This window comes from Hemicordylus capensis, chromosome 6, assembly GCF_027244095.1.
Source record: "Hemicordylus capensis ecotype Gifberg chromosome 6, rHemCap1.1.pri, whole genome shotgun sequence".
Lineage (NCBI taxonomy): Eukaryota > Metazoa > Chordata > Lepidosauria > Squamata > Cordylidae > Hemicordylus > Hemicordylus capensis.
The window spans coordinates 146,025,836-146,052,518 of NC_069662.1; the positions used below are offsets into that span (position 1 = coordinate 146,025,836).

A 26,683-nucleotide genomic window follows, 5' to 3' on the forward strand; every position below is an offset into this window, starting at 1 on the left:
ACAAACTAATGTACAATGTAGCAACACCACCACTACCACCACCACCACAAGAGCTCAGAGATAAGATCAGTGGACCTGTAAAAAAAGAAAGTAGTACATCACCTAAATGGAAGATTAGATTAGAAAATAAAATCGCCAGGCTTAGATCAGATCCTAGTAAATTGAAAGATATGAAAGACAAGAAGCTGAAGAATGAAAACACCAATGAAAACACATCAGAAGTATCTGATCCAAAAATACCATCTAGATTCAAGGGAAATTAGAAAAGTCCTGGAAACAATAAAGCAGCAAATAACAGCAGTGTCAAAGAAGATTAGCAGATAAGAAGCCAGAATTACACAACATAGGCAGAATCTCCACTTCCAGTCGAATCAGAAACATTTCTACCAAAGCAAAGAAGGAGAAACATAGAAACACCAAATAAAGAAGGGACAATCCAATAGATTATAATAAAAAAGCAGGCTGGGTAAAAGAGGTCAAAAAATGTAACCAACAAATGCAAGATCTAATAATAACACCAGAATTAATAAGTGAAAGAGCAAAGAAAATTAAAAATTGGACTGCACCAGGCGACAATGAACTGCATAGCTTTTGGCTTAAACAACTAACAAGCCTTCATAAACAACTATCAAAACAGTTCAATCACATTTTGCAGGGAGGTGATATTGAACAATGGTTAACAACTGGGAAAACTCATCTCATAATGAAAGACACAGCAAAAGGTGCAGTTCCAAGTAATTATAGACCGATAACCTGCCTGCCAACCATGTTCAAATTATTAACTGGAATAATAGCAGATGAAGTGATACAACACTTATTAAGTAATAAGCAGCTTCCAGTTGAACAGAAAGGAAATTGCCCGAACACCTGAGGCACAAAAGACCAGCTGTTGACTGACAAAATGATTTTAGAAAATTACAAGAAGAAAAACCAATCTAAGTATTGCATGGATTAACTATAAGAAGGCCTTCGACTTATTGTCTCATTCTAAAATGTTTAGAAACAACTGGTGTCAGCAAAAACATTCAGATATTTATCTTAAAAGCAATGAGCATGTGGAGTACACAGTTAACAATCAATGGCGAGACACTTGGACAGGTTAGCATTAGAAGAGGCATTTTCCAAGGGGACTCACTATCCTCTCTGTTGTTTGTAATCACCATGAAAGTGAAAGTAATCCACTTTCACAAATACTAAACAAAACAGGCCTCAGATACCAAACCCCTAAAACATCAAGTAAAATAAACCATCTGTTCTACATGGATGATTTGAAGTTGTATGGAAAGTCCCAATCAGAAATTGAATCACTGCTAAACACTGTCCGTATATTCAGTAGCGATATAGCAATGGAGTTTGGACTAGACAAGTGTGCTGCATTAATAATGAACAGAGGAAAAATAACAAAAACAGAAGGAATAGAACTACCCAATGGAAGCAACATCAAGAACCTGGAACAGAAAGAACATTACAAATACTTGGGAATTCTCCAGGCTGATAACACTGCACGCACTGAAGTTGAAAGAAAATTGGAAGTAAATACAACAGGAGAGTTAGAAAAATCCTGAAGTCCAAACTCAATGGTGGGAACACCATACAAGCCATAAAAACCTGGGCTATACCTGTTATCAGATACACTGCAGGAATAATAGACTGGACCCAGGCAGAGCTAGAGATGCTAGATCGTAAGACCAGGAAAATCATGACCATCAATCATGCTCTGCACCCCCGCAGTGATGTCGATAGGCTATAACTCCCTCGCAGCTCAGGTGGAAGAGTAATGCTGCAAGTCCATCAAACAGTAGAGGAGGAGAAAAGAGGCCTCGAATATATAAATTGTTGGGAATTATCTCTGGCAAGCGAATCCCTTTTTCATTATAGCAGTGTGCACAGAGGCACAACACAGCGGAATTTAGTTTGGCATGTGTGTATGCTGAAAGTAAAGTAACTTGGAGCCAGTTCATAGTTTCAAATCAATATATATGGTATTTATTAGAGAACTCCATTCTAGATAGGAAAGTGAGAAGTTAGGATATCTAATCTATCTAGCTAGCTGGATGCAGATGGATTCTGCATCTCTGCACACATGGTACTGGGGAGAGGAGCTTGCATGTTGCAAGGTAGAAGGAACAGGAAGAGAGAGGGAGAGGAAGTGTGAAGCAGGAAGGAAGGAAGTTAGTCCCTAAGAGTAGCAATCTGCATTCCAAAGAGATAGTGTCAGAGCAGTAGAGAAGCGATGACCAATGTCTTGACCCTCTAGCCCTCTGACTCACAAGTCCATCCTCCACTGTCTTTGAGACAAGAGACAGCGCAAAGTGCTTCACTTCCAACACCCCCTCTCGATGTCTCATGACTCAGTTCACAAGATTCATTTTCTCTCTCAGCTTTTCAAAGAAGGGTCTTGGTAGTGGCTTAGTGAGTAGATCTGCAAGCATTTCATTTGCTGGGCAGTAGATCCGCTTGATTAGTCCATCCTTTTGCAGACTTCTCACTACATGATACTTCACATCAATATGACTGGTATGCCTCTTTACATCTTCTTGTTTGGAGAGTTGAATGCAGCTTTGGTTGTCTTCATACACTGGTATGGGCTGTGGTACATCTGTACCTAGATCTTTCAGTAGTTGACACAGCTATTGTATCTCATGACAGCCCTGTGAAGCTGATACATATTCTGCTTCAGTGGTTGATGATGCTGTTATGTCTTGCTTGGTGCTTGACTAGCTTACGACTCCATCTCCATAGAAAACGATGTGACCGCTGGTGGATTTCCTTTCTGTTAGGTCTCCACCCCAGTCTGCATCTACGTATGCTTCTAGTTTTGGTTCACTGTTAGCTGGCAGCTTGAGCTTAAAGTGTGCAGTACCCTTTAGGTACTTAACAAGTCTCTTAATTGCATTCCAGTCCTTGATTGTTGGTGATGCAGTCTTTCTGCAAAGTAAGCCAACTGTTGTACTAATATCTTGCCTAATGAGTGTACTAATGTATAGAAGCTTACCCAATGCTTCACGATATCTATGGTTGTCAGATAGTGGCTCAGTTTGATCTTCTTGCTTTATGTAGTTCACTTCCATTGGAGTTGGTGTAGGATTCGCATCTTCCAGTCTGAGCAGGTTTATCAAGTCTTTAATTTTCTTTTCTTAGTTGATGAGGAAACGTCTATCTTTCTCTGTTTGTACTTGAATGCCCAAGTAGTGTGCAATGTTGCCAGGTTGCTTGACTTCCACATCTCTGTTCAGATGATGCATTATTTCCTTGCTGTCATCTGGATTCTCATAGGCAAGAATCAAATCATCAACATACGCCAAAATGTATGTCCATTTGCCATCTCTGCATTTCGTGTACAGGCAGGGATCAGCTTCACTTCTTTTGAAGTTTGCTTGAAGCAGCATATCATTTAGTTTTGTGTTCCATGCTCTGGCAGCCTGTTTTAAACCATAAATGCTCTTTTGCAGTTTGCATACAACGTCCTCTTTGCCTTTCTCTAAGAAACCTGGTGGTTGTTGCATGTAAATGTCCTCTTCTAGTTCGCAATGCAAGAATGCAGTTTTCATGTCTAGGTGTTCAACATGCACTCCTTTGCTAGCAGCAATACTTACTGTGTCCTTACTGTGGTATGTTTAACCACTGGTGCAAAGATTTCATCATAATCTTCTCCATATTTCTGTGAATATCCTTTTGCTACTAATCTGGCTTTGTAGTGCTGAATCTCACCATCAGCATCATGTTTGAGTTTGAAAACCCATTTGCAGCCTATAACTTTCCTCCCTTGAGGTAAAGAGTCCAGGTTTTGTTTTTCTGTAGAGCCTCAAGCTCTTCAGTTGCAGCTTGTTCCCACTTCTGGGCTTCTGGTTGTGGTAGCAGGGATATTTCCTCCCATGATAAAGGTTCTGGTTGTTCCGCCGTTCTTGCAAGGTAGGACAGTCTCGGGGCTGGAACACCTCTGGTTGAGCGCATTAAGCACCTCTCCTCACCCTCTGTGGTCCCTTCCATTATCTCAGGTGCGTCTGGTGGATTTGCTGGGGGTCTCTGTGTTGAGCGTGGTTGGATCTGGATCTGCTGTCTCCTCCTCCTCAATTCCGCTGAGAAGCATAATCCAGTCGTCAGGGTGTTTGGTCTGGTCGCTTGCTTCAGTGTAGGTCCCCTCTGAAGACGTAGCTCTTTCATTCTCATCAAAATACACCGATCTGCTTATGGTTATCTTGTTGGTGTCAGAATCCAGAATTCTGTAGCCTTTGGATTGCTGCTGAGTAGCCTACAAAAATCCCTTTTGTGGCCCTAGCCCCTAACTTAGTCCTTTTTTCCTTTGGGATGTATGAGTAAGCTGTGCTTCCAAAGACACGCAAATGTGTCATGGACGGCTTATGACCATGCCAAAGTTCATATGGTGTTGTTCCTACAGGCTGTGTGTGCATTCTGTTTTGTATGTATGTAGCAGTCATGATGCCTTCTCCCCAGAGTTTCTGTGGGAGGTGTGTGTCAGCAAGCATGCATCTTACCATGTCCAGAAGGCTTCTATTTTTCCTTTCTGAGACTCATAAAGGACAGTGAAGAAGATGCACTTCAAATGGTCAAGAATGAGAAACTATTCAACACCAATGAAACAAAGCAGGCCTACAAGAAAGAACAAGTCAAGAACCGAGCAGAAAAATGGAAAAATAAGCCACTGCATGGTCAATATTTGCACAATATAACTGGAAAATCAAACATCACCAAGACCTGGCAGTGGCTTAAGAATGGCAACTTGAAGAAAGAAACAGAGGGTTTAATACTGGCTGCACAAGAATAGGCACTAAGAACAAATGCAATAAGAGCAAAAGTAGAAAGGAAAAAAACAGCAAGTGCCGCCTTTGTAAAGAAGCAGATGAAACAGTGGACCACCTAATCAGCTGTTGTCAAAAGATCGCACAGACTGACTACAAACAAAGGCATGACAAAGTAGCAGGGATGATACACTGGAACATCTGCAAAAAATACAAGCTACCTGTAGCCAAAAAATTGGTGGGACCATAAAATTGAAAAGGTGGTAGAAAATGAAGATGCAAAAATATTATGGGACTTCAGACTACAAACAAACATCTGCCACACAATACACCAGATATAACTGTAGTCAAGAAGAGAGAAAAACAAGTCAAAATAATCAACATAGCAATACCAGGTGATAGCAGAATAGAAGAAAAAGAAATAGAAAAAACAACAAAATACAAAGATCTACAGATTGAAAGGCTGTGGCAGAAAAAGACCAAAATAATCCCAGTGGTAACTGGCACCCCATCAGCCAACTACAAAAAACAACTTTACTGGGAACAGCCTATATTTTGCAACAATATCTATAACAACAACAATATTGATAATAAAATTCAGCCATCCCAGGTCCTTGGGAAGGACCCAATGTTTGGATAAAACAAACCAGTCAATAACACCTGTCTGACTGTGTTAACAAGAAATAATAATAATAATAGCACAACACGTTTCACAGTTCTCACTCAGACCTTCTGGGTTGCAAACTAACTTGAGCATAGTGCATTTATATATTATATATTATTTGTTTATTCCAGAAGTTTTTGTAATTTTCTGCCATAAGCAAGCCACTTATAGGACTTTGTGATGGGTTTTTTAAATTCAAAAAATATTAAAAACCAACAATTTTTTCAAACCACTTCAATTTAAATACACATATTCCTCCCACCCTGCCCATCATCTCTGCTCAATGCCAAAGCCCTATGCCAAGTCATTCCAGGTAATTTAAAGTCTGGGGCAGAAAGGGGGACATTTTACGCTATTTTATGAAGGCCAAAGGCAGATTCCCCCATATGGAGGTGGGGCTTCAGTTCCAGACATTTTTGTAATGTTCTGCCATGAAACAAGTCACTTAATAGGACTTTTTTGATTTTTTAAAAATTTTTAAAAATTAATAATCAACACATTCCCCAATTAAATAATTGTCAGAGTCTTCCCAATCTGCCCTACATCTGTGCCCAATATCAAAGTCCTATGGCAAGCTGTTCCTTGAATATTCAAGGGGGGAGGGGATAACCACAAAAAGGAAATCACATTATACCTCCATTATTAAGCCTGAGGAGTCTGACTGTAAGCAGGCAAAGCTGGGCAGGACAGGGCAGAAGGCCTCTATAGAGCTGTGGTGGGCAAGGGCAGCCAGCACTGGCCTCCCTGCTGCTTGCAGCAGGCTGCCTGCTTCAGACTTCAGCAAGGCCTGCTCCACCCATCCTCTAAACAGCTGAGAAGCAGAGAGGGAAGGAGCTGTAGCAGCCTGCCTGGAGGGAGCCTGCTGTGTGCATGCGTACACACATACAGTCAGCTCTCAGGCTGGGCTGCAATTGCTGGGACAGGGAGAGAGAACAGGGCAGGCTGCAGTGTGCCCAGAGCGGGACCCATGCCAGCGCAGGGCTGGGGGTGGTCACCCCAGTCGTCCCACCCTAAGGACAGCCCTGAAATACACTGGGAGTGGGGAAGAAGAGAAAATGCGCACCTCAAGGCTAGCTCAGAGTCTTAACCATGGTTAAAAGGGAGCCACCATTATCACCTTGTAGGTGTAGAGTGGCATAGATAGCAAATGAAAGAACATTATTTTAGCATAGACAAATCCATAAGTATATTGCTGATGGCTGCAAGTGAAAAACTGTTTATACGGTGTTTTATCCAGTCTGTTATATGGGATGTCACATGATTGTTGTCTTTGCCAACTTAAGATTTTGCCTTAGCTGAGAAGTAACTCTTTAGAATCCAAGACTACAATTCAGAGTTCCTGAGATGCAGCAGAGGATTATCTCCCCCCACCCTTTGCTTTGGGAAGCACTTCCCTACAAAACAAACTGCTTTTGAAACTCCAAGTTTTAAAAGAATATTGTCAAGCTGAGGGATGAAGGAGGATCAAATACCCCAGTAAATCCTAACGTCTCCCTACACAGGAAGGACAGCACACTACACCAATCCCTCTTTTTATAATTTATAGTCTTAGAGTAGTAATAGCAATTTGATACAGGGATACATATATATCTCAAAAAGGCTTAATTGTACTGCCTATTTCACCAAGCTATAATGTACCAGCTCATGCCTGCTGAACGTCTATCAGTGAAACTCTGTCAGAGCTATAGAATCTATCCAAAATTGTGCAGGCGCAGACCCCAATTGTATGAATACAACTGCAAGCATGTCAAGGATGTGTTATTTCAGACAAATAGGCAGGATTCAAAAAGCTACTGGCATACTCATGTGCTTGAGCATGTGCATTAGGATATTTGGCTTTTTTTCTTTGAACAGAGACCTCTGCCATAAGCTGCCTAGAGATGCACATATCGGGTATAAAATATGATAAATAGCTAGCTTTTGAAAGTCCTCTCAGTTTCAAGCAGGGTTTGTCATGTAGCATGTGGAGGGCGGGGCTGGAGTTTGGTTTAAGAAATGTAGACCTAAAACTGCCTTGGGTATGCAAAATTAGTTGTGTGTTTTTTTGGATCCCAGTTAAGGAAATAGAAAAGATACACAGAATTGTACAGATACAATTCCTCCAAGTTTCCAAATTCTTCCAGCATTTAAAATACTCATACACCCAATGGTTTTCAGGATTCATTCTTCAATATAATCCAGCAATTCAGGACCTCCATGGCTATGATCACAGTGCTAACTGTAGAATCTACCTAGCAGATTTTAAAACTCCATTTTTTCTATCTTACACAGAGGTTATAGCCTTGTGGTTTTCCCCAACTACATTCAGGACATTTTACCAGATGTCCAGTGGAACACTCCAATAGCTACGTCCAAGACTTCATATCTGTACAGATAACCTGAAGCATAAAGGATATTCCCAACTGCTTCTAGGGCAGAGTAAAAGTCAGGTTCTGCTCTGAAATCCATAAAATTTAATGGGAAAACTGAATGGTTGCTTGTTGAATTTTATAATAGAAATCAACTACCTGGAAAATATGAACAATCCTTACTACTCAACTGAATGAACCTTGTAGCATCTTTAGATTTCATACTGAATGTCTGATATAGACATTTTTAAAAAAACGTTTCCAAAGATATGTATGTCTTGGCTCATGTGGAAATTATACTGCCTTATTAAATCATTTGCCATCTTAAATGCACTGAAAAACATGACATCCAAATGGTCACTATAGGGCTCCTACATTTTAGATCTAGGCTGCACAACTTTGGTCCTTCATGTTTTGGGCTACCACTCCTCTCATCTTCGGCCACAATGGCCAATAGTCAGGGATTATGGGAGGTGTAGTCCAACCTCTGCAAGAGGGCTAAAGTTGTGCAGTACTTTTCTAGGTGAATATACTCAGTACTTGTTGCACATGTCCACAAGTTAAGAACTTATTCTTCACAAAATATAGCATTTCATTATATCGGGCAGTAGCAATATAGGAAGATGCTGGAAAGCATCATCTCATACTGCTCATGAGATGGCAATGGTAAACCTCTCCTGTATTCTACCAAAAGACAACCACATGGCTTTGGGGTCACCTGGAGTTGACACCAACCCAACCGCACACTTTACCTTTATTTTAATAAAAGCACTAATGAAAAGTCCTTTGAAAACAAAATTATATCTTATTTTTACATTTAGGTCTATTAAGTGTAAGGCTCTTCCTTCTTTCTTCACCAAAATATATCAAAAATAGATAAGTACACAATAGATGAAATCATGAATCTTTTATATAAACTGCAGCAAGATCCTTTCTTGATTAAGTGCTGCAAATATTTTGTATTATTTTTATTACTCACTTTTGGCAGCATCCATTCTGATCGTGATCCATCTGCATTGTAGTAGTAAGGTCGACCTTGTTCATCTACATGCTTTATCCACTGCAGAAACAAAAGTTCAGATTTAATGATAAAAATCAGAACTGAGACCTTAAATCTTTAATTCATAGAGAACCAACAAGTACCCCATACTCTTGAAGACATACACAGTCAGAACCTCTGCAGTTACTCCCTAGACCAAGCATCCCCAAACTGCGGCCCTCCAGATGTTGCTGAACTACAACTCCCAGCATCCCTAGACACAATTTTTGTGGCTGGGTATGCTGGGAGTTGTAGTTCAGCAACATCTGGAGGGCCGCAGTTTGGGGATGCCTGCCCTAGACCATAGCACTTCACAGATATTCAAACCCTTGCTTTTTCCAGCAGACGGGAAAAACAGGAAGCACCCAAACAGAAAAACAAGAAAGGAGACAAAGTCCCATGGTGCTGTGGAAACTTTTTAAAAGCCCCATGTGTTTCAGCTGAAGCCTTCTTCAGGGAAAACTAAAATAACATTTTTTAAAAATTACAATTAAACCACTTCATAAAAACAAATTTGGAACAATATAAAAATCAACAACATGTAAAGTTCTTGACTACTTACATTTGTAGTATTTCCAAGAGAACCTTTGGCATGCTACATATACCAAGCTTATGCCATTCGCAACTGGAGAAGCAAATTTATACTGTTGCCAGTAGACCCAACAGTAATTCACTGGCTGTCAAACATCAGCTTAAAGGAATATATCGCCCCTCATTTGAGCATGGCCAGAAAGTCAAGTTCTTCATTTAACCCCTGTGGAGTCAAAGTGTTCAGCTCCAAAATCCACCTTGCTTCTCTCTTAAGTAAAACTTCCATGTTTATACATTTCACATTGCTCAGATGTTCACAGATGAGTTTTTTCAATAGTCTTGAAGTCTTCCCAACATACATTTTCTTACATGGGCATTAAATGGCATATATCACACCAGATGTGTTGCATGTGGTGAAGGATTTCAATGTATAGGACTTATGACTGGAATGGTTCCCAACATTTTTAATTGTGCAGGTGTACTGACAGTAAACACAGTGGCTGCAGAGGTGATGTGGCCCAAAGGTTTGGAAGAGCCTGGCAAAATATATGGGGTCTCTCTCTCTCTGTAAGTGTAAGTATATGTATATGTACACACTCCTAATATCTTTCAAATTTTTAGTTATTTTAAAAGAAATGACTTGTCTTGACATCCTGATATATCATGTGAGATATGCCAATCTTTAATTTTCTTTTGTAAATTACTGGTGATGTAGTTATACATTAAACTGAAATGAACGGAATCTAAAGACCCCTTCTTGCGTGTCTGCAAAAGTTCCTCCCTTGGAACTACTGAAGCTTTTCTCAGATTATTCTCCACAGCTGGCTCAAGATAACCTCTCTCCAGAAAGGAACATTGGTACTTACAGTGATGGGTTCCTTTTCTTAGGTGGACGGTTGCTTAGTCTGGGTTATCAGTCTTCACTTGACTCCAGACAGGATCAGGTTAAATTTTTACAACAGGCTCAATTAGTCTGTTAGTCTGTAGGTGGTACCAGAAACCCAGTTCTGGTACTGTAGCACAGAGGTCGAGTACAGAAAACACTAATACAGTCTGACATAGAGGAAAGAACTCTCAGAGGCTAGGTAGAAGGTAAAATTAGTTACAGAGTATTTAGTACAGTAAGAACATTCAACAGTGGACAGGAAAAGTAGTATTCCCTGGGAGTCAACACCCTCCACTCCAAACTGATTCCCCTGCCCACATATACATCCACGGGAGGGTCTGATGACCTCCGTACACCAAAGAAAATGAACCCTTCACAGTAAGTGCCAATGTTTCTTTTTCCTTAAGGTGGACAGAGATCATCAGTTGCTTAGTCTGGGACATGCCCAAGCCAGCTGAATGAAAAGGTTGGGTAGCAGATGGACTAGACTACCTATTGCAGAACCATGTGGCCTAGTGCTACCTGGGATGCATAAAAGGAAGATATTTTGTAGTATCTGATGAATGGAGACACAGAGGCCTGTGGCAGCTCTGCATATTTCCACGAGGGGGACATTTTCCAAGAAGGCAGCTGATGTGGAGTGGGTTATAATGCCCGTGGGAGCAGGTATGCCTAAGGTCTCATAAGCTAGTAGAATAGTCGCCCGTATCCAACGTGAGATGATGACCTTGGACGCCTTTGCTTCCATAGAAGATGGTAGGAATGACACAAAGAGAGAATCCGTCCGACAGAGTGGCAGTACATTTAAGGTAAATCCATAGTGCCCTACGCACATCTAGAGTGTGCAATATATTTTCTTTATGATGCATTGGAGATGGGCAGAAAGGAGGAAGGACAATGTCTTGTGTGCAGTGGAAGGTGGAGTTGATTTTTGGCAGGAAGGTGGGATCCAACATCAGCACCACCTCATCCTGGTGAAAAATACACAGCTCTTTATGACTCGAGAGTGCTCCTATCTCTGAGAGACTGCATGCAGATATGATAGCAACAAGGAAAATCATCTTGAAGGAAAGAAGTTTTAGAGAAACCGATCACAGAGATTCAAAAGGAACCCTGGTCAGTACATTTAGGACTTTATTGAGATCCCAGGACAGGAATCCGTGTATCTGTGTATTGACTATTGGTAGCCCCTGTATGGAACCTTCACAGATGAGGATGAAGAAGAGAAAAAGCGTCCGGCGAGGACAACTTCAGGACAACTTCTTTGGCACAACAGTCTTCAGAGCCAATCAGGACCGGAACTGGGTTTCTGGAGCCATCTACACACTAATCGGAAGCAAGCCTGTTGTAAAAATTTAACCCGAACCTGTCTGGAGCCGTGTGAAGACTGATAACCCAGACTAAGCAAATGATAACCTCCGTCCACTGTAAGAAAAACTGTTTGGCCACCCTAGATTCACATACAAATGATTGTTCAGTGGAGCAATTATGTTTTATTCTCAATAACTGTCTGAATGGGAAATTTTCCTTAAGGGACTTGGAATGAGAGCTATCAAATCTCAGGTAAGTATTCCTATCTGTGGGTTTCTTGTATAAGATGTGAAAATAGCCATTTACATTCCTGATCAACTAATCCAGAAAATTGATCTCTTCTCTGTTGAATTGTATGTCATATTGAATGTTCAGAACCCTGGAATTGACCCAGTTAAAAAAGGATTGTAACTCCAATATACTGCCCCTCCAAATAAAAAAATACATCATCAATAAATCTATACCACATGATTAAATTAGAACAAAAATGGTTGTCAGAGGATAATATATATTTGTTCATAAACCTCCATATACAAATTTGCTATTTCACCTGCCAAAAAAAGACCATTAAATTAGAAATAGTTTTTCTTCAAGGATATTTCCACTAAATTGACAAGAAAATGAGGGGTAGGGGTGGATTGGACACCTTCTTAACCAACACTTCCTGTATTATGTCTAAAGCCTGTTCCTGAGGAATGTTGGTGTGCAAAGATCTAACATCCATAGTAACTAAAATATCATCTTTAAGTACCGTTACACCACTGATCTTATTTATACATTCCATAAAGTCTCACACTTATGATGGAATAAGGACCACAAAGGGCTTCAGAAATGGCCCACAAACGTAGAGGTTCTAGCACTGAATTACTGCCAGACACAATGGTACATCCAGGAGGTAGAATAACTCCTTTGTGAATTTTGGGTAAAATATAGTGTGCGTGTCCTGGGATTTTCTATTCATTAAAAATCTATGTTCCTCCATTGTGATATGACCTGAGTAAAGGCCTTCTTCCAGAATATTAATATCCCTCACAATCTCATTCAAGGGGCCACCACTACAGGGTGTATAGGCTGTTCTGTCAGATAGCTGGCGCATAACTTAATGTTTGTAATCTGAGCGATTCATAATCACCACTGCACCCCCTTATCAGCTTCTTTTATAATAAAGGAGGAATCTGAAGCAAGTCCTTATAATGGACAGTGATCCCTGTAACTCAAATTGAACCATGGACGATGTGCAGAAACCTCTAATTCTTCTAATTTTCTCATTACTAGTCCTCTCAGAGGTTTGAATAGCGGTGTCTACTAGTGAAGGAGGCATGAATGTAGAAGGCACTCGAAGCCTGAACTTCGAATCTGTATTGCTGGACAAGGAACCTTTGAAAAATGTCATAACTTGATATTCCCAAAAAAGCAGAATAAATCTAACTTAACTTGTACTGGATCATGTCCTGGTGTAAGCACAAAAGAAAAACCTCTATCTAGAATTTTGATTTCCTTAGGTGACAATACCTTATCAGAAAGACTAAAAACTAAAGTCTCCTTCTGGATTGTGTGGCTGGTGATCTGTTTCTGACTGATCTCCTGTTGTCCCTTTGGGACAAAATGGCCCATTTCTTTTTTGTACTGCTGTCCAAAAAAGAAGAGGAAACCCAAGGCAGTGTGGTATCAGTATCACTACTTTCCCCTGTGTGCAACTCCTACTCAATATTGGTGGTGAAAGAGTCATCTTCTACTGAAAAGGATACCTTTTTAGATTTTCTATATATCCAAGGATACACTCATCATTCAGGTACAAGAAATTATTACGTGATGAGTGATTATGAATCCAATGGATTGTATCCTTGGATATACAGTTTTGACCTATTGAAAAAATCACACATGGTAATGATAAAGTTTTACTTAAGAGAGAAGCATGGGAATTTTGGAGCTGAACACTGACTCCACAGGGGTTAAATGAGGAACTTGGCTTTCTGGCCATGCTCAAATGAGGGGCTATATATTCTTTAAGCTGATGTTTGACAGCCAATGAATTACTGCTGGGTCTACTGGCAGTATAAATTGGTTTCTTCAGTTGGGATTGGTTTAAGGAGGCAAATACCTTGTAAAAAGGTCTCTTGGAAATAACTACATATGTAGTAGTCATGAGCTTTACATGTTATTGGCTTCATATTGTTCCAAATGTGTTTTTATGAAGTGGTTTAATTGTAAAAAATTTTTTTTAAAAAAAATGTTATTTAGTTTGCCCCTGAAGGCGGCTTCGGCTGAAATGTGTTGGGCTAATAAAGGTTTCCACAGCACCATGAGACTTTGTCTCCTTTTTTACTTTCCTTGCTGATGCAGTCACAAATATAACTTCCAGTACAGAGTAATTTTGCCACAATTAGTGAAACTGCAGGAAATAATAATCGTGAATTAAAATGCTACTCTATTGAGTATCTAGTCAACAGTAAGACCTATGATAGTTGCTAACTGAGAACAAAAACTAATTTTCATTTTTGCACAAGTCAAGTTGCATAGAACACACTTCTCTTTACACATAATTTTTTGTTTTGTGCTGAAATGGTGCTTTTAAGTAGCAACATTATTTATTTATTCTAAATAAGAGCAAATGAGGATCTTCAGCCTCAAGTCTGCTATACTACAGGGATTGCACATGTACTTTATTTTTGACCCTGTGGTCCATTGTTGCTTTCTACATTTATAGAGCGAAAGTGCATACTCAGGATCTTCTTTGCAGTTCAAACACAGATAATCTGTGTTATATGGTCCTAAGAATGCAAGAACCTCAGAAACCAGCAGGCACTAAACTGTGCAACAGAAACTAGAAAGGAAATGGGGTCCACAGAATGGAAAGCAAGAACAATGGCAAAAAAAACCCGTGGACAAAGGAAATAATGAATATATATAAATAAAGATATATATGTGTGTATTATGAGAAAATGAAAAACCAGCTAACACCACACATGACAGCAAACAGCCACATCGGTATCACATGTGTAAACATAGATAAACATAAGGCCATATAAAATTACAAACTGCAGTAACAAAATACACAAAACCATATGTGCAGATATCCAAATGGGGTCCAAAATGTCTTCGAATGTTAAAATGTGAAAAGTACATACAGAACAAATGGTAAATCCAGAGGAAGGGACCGATGTGCTCAGGAAGATGTTATAAATGCCTGAAGTTCAGCTGATGATTCATACTTTCAAATGGAACATGCAATATGCTCTGAGGTGACTGATAACTATTTTGTTAAATAAAAACAGCTATTTTATTCCAGCTATTATCCCTGAAACAGCTATTATCCTGGGGCAGCTGTCGTCTGGCCATTCTCCTGGCATTATTCGGCATCAACTCTTAATCAAACCACAACTAACATTAATTACAAGCAACATCAACATTCTCCCAAAAACCAAGGCTATAGAGGACAAGAAAGAGAAAAATTCACAGGAACTCCACTATAAATTCTAGCCCCCAAATTCAGATTAAAAAGTGCTCTCCTGTGACTAGCAAAAACAAAAGGATCATGGAAAGTACAGCTTTCCCCTTCTCAGTTGGTACAAGACAGCAGTACTTTCAGATGTCCAAGAACAGCATGATCTCCAGTGGAAGCATTATGTCACTCCAGAACAGTTTGCAGCACTTTTCAACCAAAGGCTGGCAAGCTGCAGAGATATAGGCATCAATTTTATAACACCTAGAGAATGTGTGAAGAGATCATCAAGGGGCTGCTTTGCAAATCTCATCTTTGGAGTCATTTGCCCTAAACAGTCGCTATGTCTATCTTATGTTTCTTTTTATAATGTGAGCCCTTTGGGGACAGGGATCCATCTTATTTATTATTTATTCGATTTAATTTTTTTTAATACCACCCTACCGAAATGGCTCAGGGCAGTTTACAATTAAAAACAGAAATCATTAAAAACCATTAAAACAGAAATACAAATATGAACACCAATTAAAACACATCTTAAAAAACAATTAAACTATCAGAACAATTAAAACTAATTAAAAACCCTGAAAGGCCAGGCCAAACAGATGGGTTTTAAGGGCTCTCTTAAAGGTCACTAAGGAATTAAGATTACGAATTTCTGCTGGGAGTGCATTCCACAGCCTGGGAGCAGCCACAGAGAAGACTCGCCTCTGAGTTGCCACCAAACAAACCAGTGGTAAGTGGAGACGGACCTCCTCAGATGACCTTAACGTGCAGTGGGGATCATGTAAAAGAAGGCACTCTCTAAGATATCTCAGACCCAAGCCATTCAGGGCTTTAAAGGTAATAACCAGCACTTTGTATTTTGCCCGGAAACATATCGGCAGCCAGTGTAACTGTTTCAAAACAGGCATCATATGGTCTCTCCAGGTTGCCCCAGAGACCAATCTGGCTGCCTTATTCTGAACTAACTGAAGCTTCCAGACTATGTACAAAGGCAGCCCCCCGTAGAGCGCATTGCAATAGGCAAGCCAGGAGGTTACCAGCTGATGCACCACTGTTTTGAGGTCATCCTCTTCAAGGAATGGGTGCAGCTGTTGAATCAGCAGAAGCTGATAGAAAGCACCCCTGGCCATGGCCTCCACCTGAGATACCAGGGTGAGGCCTGGGTCCAGGAGTACTCCCAAGCTGCGCACCTGCTCCTTCTGGGGGAGTGTAACCCCATCCAGCACATGAAGATCTAACTCACACCTCAGATTCTGAGTCCCCACAATGAGCACCTCCGTCTTGCTTGGATTCAGCTTCAATTTGTTCTCCCTCATCCAGCCCATTACTGCCTGTAGGCAGGCATTTAGAGAATGAGTGCCATTTCCTGAAGATGAAAAGGAGAAGTAGATTGGGGTGTCATCAACATACTGATAACACCCAGCACCAAACCTCCTGATGACCTCACCCAGAGGTTTCATGTAGATGTTAAAAAGCAATGGTGACAGAATGGAGCCCTGAGGGACTCTATATAACAGCTCCTGTTTTGAGGAGCAACTGTCACCCAGCTCCACCATCTGGAATCTACCTGAGAGATAGGAACAGAATGCCTCCTATCCCCAACTCCCCCAGGCGATCCAGAAGGATACCATGGTCGATGGTATCGAACGCTGCCAAGAGATCCATAAAGACCAGTAGAGTTACACTCCCTCTGTCGATTCCCCAGTAAAGGTCATCCATCAGGCCAACCAAGGCTGTCTCAACCCCATAGCCAGCTCTAAAGCCAGTTTGAAATGGGTCTAGATAATCCGTTTCCTCCAAGACTGCCTGGGGCTGGTTGGCACCACCCTCTCAATCATCTTGCCCAACCAAGGGAGATTGGAGACTGGCCTGTAGCTGTCCATCGCTAAGGGGTCCAGGGAAGGCTTCTTTAAGAGTGGTCTAACCATTGCCTCTTCAGGCAGGGGGGCACCCTACCTTCCCTCAGCGATGCATTTACGATATTAACTAGGCCCCCTCTAACAATCTCCCTGCTAGACAGAAGCAGCCAAGTCAAGTAAGGATCCAGAGAACACGTGGTAGGCCGCACCGCCCCAAGCAGCTTGTCCACATCCTCAGGAATCACAGATTGAAACTGATCCAATCTAATACTGCAAGAGGGATTGCTGGACACCTCCTCCATAGACTTTGCAGAAATAGTGGAGTCCAAGTCGGCCCGAATACAAGAGATCTTATTCGCAAAGAACCCATTAAAGGCATCACAGCAGAGCAACTCCGGGGACTGATTGGAAGTAGAAGGAGCAGAAACCAAACTCCTCACAACCCGGGATAGCTCCGTGAGCGTGAACCTGCAGCCGCAATGCGCACAGACCAGAATCTCTTTTTCGCTGCGCGCACTGCCACTGCATAAGCCTTCAAATGGGTCACATGCTGAATCCTGTAACATTCGAAGCGAGTTCTCCTCCACTTGCGCTCTAGTCGCCTACCCAACCGCTTCAGCCCCCGCAGCTCCTCAGTATACTAAGGGGCCATTTTTTGCAGCAGGTCGGAAGGGATGCTTAGGAGCAATCGTGTCTACTGCCCTATTGAGTTCCCTGTTCCAGGTTCCTACCAGGGCATCAACAGAATCACCGGCCGCACCAATGTCAAAATCCTCCAAGGCCTTTTGAAATCCCACTGGGTCCAGCAGCCTTTTGGACGGACCATCCTAATAGGTCCACCACCCCTGCAGTGGTGGATTGTGGCTGTGAGACCAACCTTAACCAGGTAGTGGTCTGTCCATGACAATGGGGATCCCCCACCCACAGAACACCCCCCTGATCCGAACAAAAGGCCAAATAACAAATATTTGTTTGTTATTTCTCTGTGTAAGCCACCCTGAGCCATTTTTGGAAGGGCAGTATAGCAATTGAAATAAAAATAATAATGATGATGATACACTGCCCACAGAGAGGGCTCCCACCCTTTTTGGTGTATATGCCTCTCTAGAACACTCTTTCAGGCCCTGGGATAGAAAGTCTCTGATCAGCCCCCCAAGTCTCCCCTATACAGCAACAGTTCACACATACTCCCAGGTAGACAAGGGTGTGTACAGGTGTGTTGCTATATGCATTCCCCTCTTTCGTTCTTCTCATTTCCTAAATAGCTGGAACACAGAAAAGAATGGAGTTGCTCTCAGGGCTCCAGACCTGCTACAATGCAAGCAATTTTCCAGATTAATCTAATTTAGGGACCTCGTCATTTAAATGCAGTGGAACTCATTCCACTGTACTTTCTGTCCTTCTCCTTTTGCTAACAGAAAAGCAAAAAATCCAGGTATGAGCTCTGCTCCATTTTATTAAGAGGGCACACACAGTTGGGCTAGTTTCTGCTTATTCTTTGTTCCTCTTCCATTACTAGGGAGGGATGGAGGTACAGTCCAGACAGCACATGTGCTTCCAAATCGATACCTGTACTATAGAGCTCTGTTCTGATGACAGCACATGAGACTGCCATATCCCTTGCTTCAGGATGGAGGAGAGAACCCACCTAGCACACAGCCTTCCCATCAAAAGGTCAAGACTGGGAGAAAAGCAGGCCTACTCACTACTTTCAGAATTATAGAGCAACAAAACACACAGGCCTGTCTCACCAGACTGCCTGAAGGAAATTCCTACTCAACGCAGGCAGCCAGGCAAATTGTTATTTTCAAGACAGCTCTAAAATCAGATATTAGTCAATGGAAATCTCTCTTAAAAAGGTAATATTTCTTAAATACAAATATTCAATGTTAAAAATGAAAACTACATTAACAGGACAATGTCCTGTTTACTCCAGACAAAATAAATTATCCATCTCTTTTGATCACAATTGTTAGCTCTCATTAAACAAAACAGTGCTACCGAAACACAATAGGGGGGGAAATAGGTGTTGATAATGAGACACCATTCACAGCTCATAGATGAGAAAATGGATGGAATTATAGAAAACTGCCAAACACGACCAAGTTGGCAATACATATTAGAGACCAACATTTGCTAACTCGCATAGGAAACATAAGAGTATACAATAAGCAATGGCCGCTCTAATCAAACAAATCACTTCTCAGGACAACACTAGATACAGTATGACTTCTATCTATACACAATATCTATAGCCGTTTCTTAAAAAGAAACAAGGTAATGGCTAAATCAAGCATAAATTTGAAAAGTGGACTGGGAGGAAGCAGGAACTAATCAACACTTTTCCACCATTAAAGACACCACACCTATTTGAGCTCTTACCCACTAAGATTCTACCAGGTTAAAATATATGTGAAGAAAAGTGTGTACCTTTTCATTAGTATAGTCACTGGTATATAGCGTTTGACCATGTTCATCCAATTCTTCTGACCACCCTTGGGGAGGAGAACCATACTGACTATCTGACTGGCTGTTACAAGAACTGTGGGAGTTTTCTTGTGATGAAAGAGTCTACAAATGGTCAAACACAGACAGAAGTATTGAAAATTTATATTAGTTAAAGTTCTGTAAGGCTAGTTAGAACCTGCCTAGAAGTTAATCCTTTAAATTAAAAATGAATATTTTTATAGGCAGGAACTGGAGACAACAAGACCTTATTTAAAAAAATGAATCTGCTACAGAACAGAAAGATTTTTAAAGAACTGGATTAGATGACACTTCTATGCCTTTTGTACACGCTGAAAATTTTAAAAGAATAATTTGAATTAAGTTTAAATTTGAGGCACAATCCACATCCTACTAAATTCAATGGCAAAACTAATTGAATTCATCAAGATTCAACTGTGATATCACTTGTTCTGTAGGTAAATAGAGTGAATGAGTGGACACTTGCAGGGCAGAATTGGTGGTGGGAGGTAATTAACCCTGCCCACTAATTTTCTACAAAATCCCTCCCTCCAGCACATTTAACACTTTATTCCTCAGTCAGGCTCTGAAACTTCTGAATGGGAGCACATTAGTGCCACTCATGTAAAAGAGTATAGCAGTGGTTATGGTAAATTGCAGATACTTTCATGCAAACCAGACTATCAAGAAAGTGAGGAAAAGACTGGTCTGACAGTGTTTTGTGGCAGAGAACAGACCAAGTCTATCTTATATTTAAATTTATTCATACTAAATGAATGAAGATGAATTTATTCATCTAAATGAATAAATAAAGCATAAAACACTTTTATGCTTTTATTTTATTTCTTAGTTTTCCTGAAAATATTGTCGTCAACCCTGTTTGCAGAGCCTGATCTATACTTTATTACGTTATCACTAGCATCTCAGAAATTCAAGACTGTAATTCAAAGGAAGTCCCAATGGTATTTTGAGATGCTCTTATGCTAGGGAAGAAATAGCCACACTAATTACCAAACAAGGATATGTTCTCCACAGATTAAAAAAAGCAGATTTCTACGGTCTGAAGATGATATAAAAGTTAATGGAAAACAGTAAGGTGGAGAGATGGTTAAAGCAAAGATTACTCCTGGATCAAGGGGAGAAGGTACTTGATACACTGCTGACTCAAACAGATAAACAAAACACATGTTGGTGCAGCAAAAGCAACAAAACGTTGACAAAAGGGAACTAAAATCACCAGGAGATTCATAATGGATACTTAGCATTTATACAGTTCTTTTGAGTGTTCAAAATGAATCATGTAATTATCTGAATTATTATTGATCTGCTAATATTTGAGTAATGCCAGGAAGACAGATAACATTCTAATTTTTAAAAAATGAATTCAATAGCCTAATACTAAAAACATTTGGAAGCATCTTCACTGCAATCACTTAGACTTAGTCCTCAATAACATTTGGGAAGACAGACACACACTCCTCAGCCTTTCCACAACTAACATATCTTATTACTCAGTTTGCCGAGTCAGCTCATCCATGCATTGAACAACAACTGCTCCTCTTCAGAAAGTTATTATGAGATAGAACCAGCAGCACAGTGGGGAATCTTGGTTCCCAGAGAATGAACAGGTACAGAACTGTGCCTCAGAGTCCAAACTACAGCCAAGTTATAGGGCAGGGGCTAGTTACGTATATCTATGTAAGCCACTCTGGGAACTTTTGTTGAAAAAAAGTGAATCACAATGAGCAGCATGGAGTTTCACTAAGGCTAACCACTGGTTCTCAGTCTATATGAACAACAAGCCATGGAGCAATCACTAAAGTAACAGACCCAAGTCAATTAACTTGATAGTGATGTTTAACACAGAATGCAGATATGATGTACTTCCTCAAGGAATGACCAAATTTACCAAGGAAGACTAATGTTGCTTTCTCCCTTCTAGAACTCTGTGGGCCATTGTCAACGTACCCTTCAGCCTCAATAAGAGTGGGGGACTAGGACCAACCCAGGAGGCCACAGAGGATATAATATGCCACCAATGGCTGTTGCTGACATCTACCTTGTGCTTCTTTTCAATTTTGAGCCCTTTTGGGACAGGGAACCATCTTCTTATTTATTTTTATATGTAAACCACTTTGAGAACTTTGGTTGTTAAGTGGTATATAAATATTCATAACAAAAACATTTTTTTACATAGGAACAGAGGAAGCTGCCATATACTGAGTCAGACCATTGGTCTATCTAGCTCAGTATTGTCTTCACAGACTGGCAGCGGCTTCTCCAAAGTTGCAGGCAGGAATCTCTCTCAGCCCTATCTTGGAGATTCCAGGGAGGGAACTTGGATCCTTCTGATGCTCTTGCCAGAGCGGCTCCATCCCCTGAGGGGAATATCTTACATTGCTCACACTTCTAGTCTCCCATTCATATGCAACCAGGGTGGACCCTGCTTAGCTACAGGGACAAGTCATGCTTGCTACCACCAGATCAACTCTCCTCTCCTGATCCTAAAGCTCTCCTTTAGGATTATAAGTTAACATCTAATCGAGTGCAGCAGCAATTGTAAGCATTTCATTTAGTTTTACAGCTGCCCCCTCAACACTGCACAGCACTGAAATTCTCATAAATATGCCATTTCATAAATAAATGCATTAATCATATCTTGCAGATTTTTTCATGATTTCTAGAGCTGAACACAAAGATTTATAAAAATTTAATTTGTGGGCATTCTAACAATATTGCACAAGAACCAAATACATTTGTGATTATTAAATAATCATATCTTCATTCTCTGTGCAAACTCAAAATTACACAGCTATAGCATACAAGTGAAAGCCATTTTTAATTAATCAGATGACAAACTACTAGGCTAAACCAGCAACTGCAAGAGCAACAAAAATGCCAATAAATTCCACCTTGTGCATATTTCCTCTTTCTGCCCTCTGCATCTTACTGTTACAATTTCTGAAGATACCACATACACTATAGATTATACCTAGACAAATCTATTTCATTAGGATAGACAACCTCTGTCTTTCTTCTAAGGACAAGACATATCAGTCACAACACTCACAATATGAACCTGTCCAAGTTTTTAAATCAGCCATGGATGCCATGCTCTCTAATCCACCAATCACAGAAATTCAGTAGGTGGATACCAGAGTCTTCTCAATGACAGCACCTTTCCTATGGAATCCCCATTCCAGAGAGATCTAGCTGTCTGACAGAGCCTTTAGACGGAAGGGTGGGAGGCTTTTGGTTCTTTAGTCTGATTCTGTGGATTTATTTATTTTTCTGTGTACATTTACTTTTGTAAGCCTCATTGTTGGTGTTTTTACTAAGTGTAATATAAAAACAACAAAAAAAGAAAATTCTAACTTTACATGTTTCTGGTTCTAAGAGTGTGAAGTATTTCTTTTGGATTATCTGGCAGTCAGAGACCACAAAGACCCACCCAGGCCACTGGTTATAAAAAGTTAACACAATGTCATTCTATTTTCCAAAAAGAAGGGAAACAGGAAGCTCTTGTGGTAACACATTACTATCTTAGTTTGAAAGCTGACCATGCCCTGTTCATATACACATAATCTCAGTATGTGTCACCATTATGGGGGTCAAGAATAAGTCCCACTGCATTTAATAATGAACTATTTCATTTTTAATTAGCTCTGGTTCCTGAGAGACTCAAACAAGAAAAAGCTCATGAAATATTTTGAACAAGGAAGGAAGGAAATATAAGACCACTTGAAAACCTATATCGATTATACTAAATTACGTTTTATGCAGCCATTTCTTCCATTCACACCCTCTGTTCACATCAGTTAAGCTCACCTCTTGATCTACTTGATTTAGGGAATCTCTGCTCATGGTTGGATCCCGAGTCCACCGTGGGGGTTTCCAGGTTCTCTCCTGTGTTCCCTTGTTGTAATAGTAACAGCGTCCTGTAGTATCTTTATGGGTTTCCCACTCTCCATTAATTTGGATTGGAGGACTTACAGGTAAAGGTGGGAGTGCAGATTGAGATATTTTCAGTTCTTGCAAATTAGCATAAACTGGTGAATCTGGTCTTCCTTGGCTTGGTGGAGTGGTTGGCTGTTGCAATAAAAGAAATTGCACATTACTTAAAGTTGCATGTTATGATGGTACTACAGCAACACACACAGATAGTGAATATTTGATGTGGCAAGTTCAAAGAAGAAAGTTAATACTTTAAATAAGCAAAAAAATCAAAGGTACAGCAGAATAATGGGTAATTTTCCAAAATAATCCTAAAATAATTAATTCCATTCAATTTGGTAGAGAAACTGAACTAAAAAGATATATGCCTAACAAAATCTGTACTAGCGATTTTTATCTAGCCCTAGATCAGAGCTCTGCTTTCATGAACTGTCATGAAAATCAATTTCATATAGGGCATGGGGAAATATTTGTATCAGAAGTATGGCATTCTGCCTATGAGGAATAAGTACCAGGGGGGAAAGGTGGGGGGTTCTTTTCAGAACACATACTCATGCCACTTCAAAATTTGTGTTTTACATTTCCAAGTGTGCTTTACACATTGCAAGATATTTAACAGGAATAGTAAGTCAAACTATTTAAACAGAATTGTAACCAAATGACTTAAACAAGCCAGGGTGGATTTGATTTAAATCAAACTGATTTAAATCACTAGCAGGGTGGATAAAAATCAAAAAAATCCGATTTAAATCAAAAAAATCCAATTTAAATTTAAAAATCTGATTTAAATCAAAAAAATCTGATTTTTTTATTCAAATCTGATTTTTTTGATTTAAATAGGATTTTTTTGATTTTTATCCACCCTGCTAGTGATTTAAATCATGATTTAAATCAGTTTGATTTAAATCAAATCCACCCTGAAACAGGCTAATCTGCAAGCGGTTTACTGAAACTGATTCCAACTATACTGTTCTCAAGAGCGTCTTCTTTGGGCTGAAGTCAGACAAATGAAAAAAACAGAATGAAACAAAGAGCTTAGCTTCAAACACCAAAGCTAGCACCACCATCTTTTTCTGCAGAATATATTATCCTTGCCTTGCTACATGAATAATGCAAAATGTTACTAAAAGATTTATTATAGTAGAAACTACTGGGCCAGAAGAGACTGCTAGAACTTAAAATGCACATACATACTGAATACCAAGCAATTAGATTAAAGAAACTGTTATCATTCCTTGTCTTGAGCTGCTAATTTAAATTTTCAGGACAAAACAGGTCAAAGACAAATGACATTTGAGGGAATTTAGTTAACTTCAAAGGCTCAGAAAACAACTGTCTTGTTTTCTATTGCTTTCCTTCCATGGGGGTTAAGGTGTGCCCAACTCTACACAGGGCCAAGCTGACTGTACTTTGGAGTAGCTCATACTTGCATGGTGTGGATTCACAGGGCTTCCTCAGCATTTATATCTTGACAGTAAGTGAACACTTCTTACATACTGACAATTCAACCAGAACCACAGGCTTAGCAGAGACAATTTTCTTTTCTTTTGCCAGTGTGGATTTTGTTTCTCTACCAACCAACCACAGGAATGATCTTTTCATTTTTAAAAACTCTTACAGAGGAAATGAGCGTTGCATATTCACACCATACTAATGCAGAACAATTGCACACATCAGTACTCGGTAAAGAGATGGCATTTCTTTTCTCCAGGAGACTTGCTAGAACCAGGAAGTCTGAACATTTTTTGGAAGTTGTACAGACTATTTTGCTTAGGCGGAATGTTAGTGGCTAGAATAAAGCCATCACGAGGTGCAATTTTAATGTTACATCACTGATTTTAGTTCAACTACATGTTTTTATATAGGTGTTTAAGTTCTGTTTTCTCCCCCAAGCTCTCTGAGAGAGAGAGACTACAAATCCAGAATAAAGAAAAGCTGACAAACTTGCATTACTGCATTAAAACCTACAAAACAGGTAGTAAAAAGTTTTGCTTGGTATGCAAGACCTTGACAAGTTTTCTTTGAATTTAGAAGCAATCCCAAACATTTAGAAGCCAGACAATGGACATTTGATAAAATTACCACACTTAATGGCAGACATTGGGGTTTGGTGGGGGGGCGGGGCTTCTCTTTATTTCCCTTTACAAGTAGCATACTTAGAACAGAAACATGGCTGCCTGTGACAAACAAAAATTTTATTAAATAACCCTACCCCTGAATATCCTTGTCCAGACAGTACTGTTAAATTGTCAAGCCCTATGGTATGCAATTCTTTTTTATGCCAACAAGGAAAATTGTGGAAATCATAAGGTCACGCACACCGAGAGAGAGCAAGAGAGCGATCATGACAGCTGAGCATGGGATAACTGGGAATGTCATCATCACTTCTACCCATAACATCATTCCAAAGCACAACACCTTGAGCTGTGCATTCAGAATTCCAGCCACATCTATACTGATTCCCAAATATATTCACTGGTGCAGGACAATTGTTGGCTGGGGTGAAATAAACTCAGTGCTCCTTCTTAAGTTTAATTATGATAGGCCCTAAGGCGAGGGTGTACTTGGGTGATCATGTTATACTGGCACAGTCATGCCAGTATAATTAAAATGAGATGTGTTTTCAATATTCTGCTACTATAAGTCAAGAACATTCTATTACTTATAAAGTCAAAAGTATCCACCCAATCCCTCTGAAATGGTGCACACAACTCGGGGATACACCACTCTATCAAATTTGGTGCAAATCCATTGTAAAATGGCTGATACAAAGCCATTTAAGTTTTGAACTTCTAAAAAGAAGTTTCAAAGTGCTGGCAACCTTTTTTTGACCACAGATAATATATAATTTTTTCGTGTTTGATTTTTTTTCTTTTTAGCATTCCCCCAAAATTCATGTCAACACAGGACTAGTTTATTTTGCTGGTGTGAAAAACATTAATCTAGTGGTTTTTGAGTAATTGTTGTTCAAAATCCCCATAATAATAGGGAAAATAACTAAGGGAAAGTTAGCTAAGAGAATAATTAAGTCTGCCCACTGAGAATTCTGAACCCAAAGTTGGGAGGGGCAAGTCCTGGCAATTTCCAGTGAGTGACTTCCTGGTTCTTAACATAGGTGCCTGATAAGATCAGTCTATGAGCACTCTGGCACTTGTATAAACAACCATTCTACTCTCCCCAGCACCACACCTTCTCTTTCATGGGCATTTTTCTTCTCTCTCTGCCCATCATTCTCTCAACCCCGAAGTGGGGGAAGCAAAGTTCCTGAACAAAGCTTGGAATAAATTACTAGAGAATAATGTATTGATCCATTGATTCTACTTCTTCTGAGTAAATACACATAGGAATCAGGACCAGCAAAGATGCTAGGAAAGAATGTGGGTTCTCTCTTTTTCCCTCCTCCCAGCCCCTCAGCAA

General features: G+C 40.0%; 1 protein-coding gene across 7 annotated transcripts in view; it reads right to left on the reverse strand.

Moving 5' to 3' along the window:
• The window catches only part of ARHGAP12 (Rho GTPase activating protein 12), a 192,124-nt gene that overhangs the window by 53,836 nt on the left and 111,605 nt on the right, over positions 1-26,683 (reverse strand). For 4 of the 7 annotated variants that reach the window (XM_053260227.1, XM_053260225.1, XM_053260231.1 and 1 more), the window contains 3 exons: positions 23,141-23,401; positions 19,277-19,417; positions 8,752-8,832 (listed from right to left, as the gene is read on the reverse strand). The exons of 1 other annotated variant lie outside the window; for it this stretch is intronic. In XM_053260227.1, coding sequence (XP_053116202.1) covers positions 8,752-8,832; positions 19,277-19,417; positions 23,141-23,401 — 483 coding nt within the window. The remainder of the gene's footprint in view (positions 1-8,751; positions 8,833-19,276; positions 19,418-23,140; positions 23,402-26,683) is intronic. 2 more of the 7 variants (XM_053260228.1, XM_053260229.1) reach the window with 2 other exon arrangements.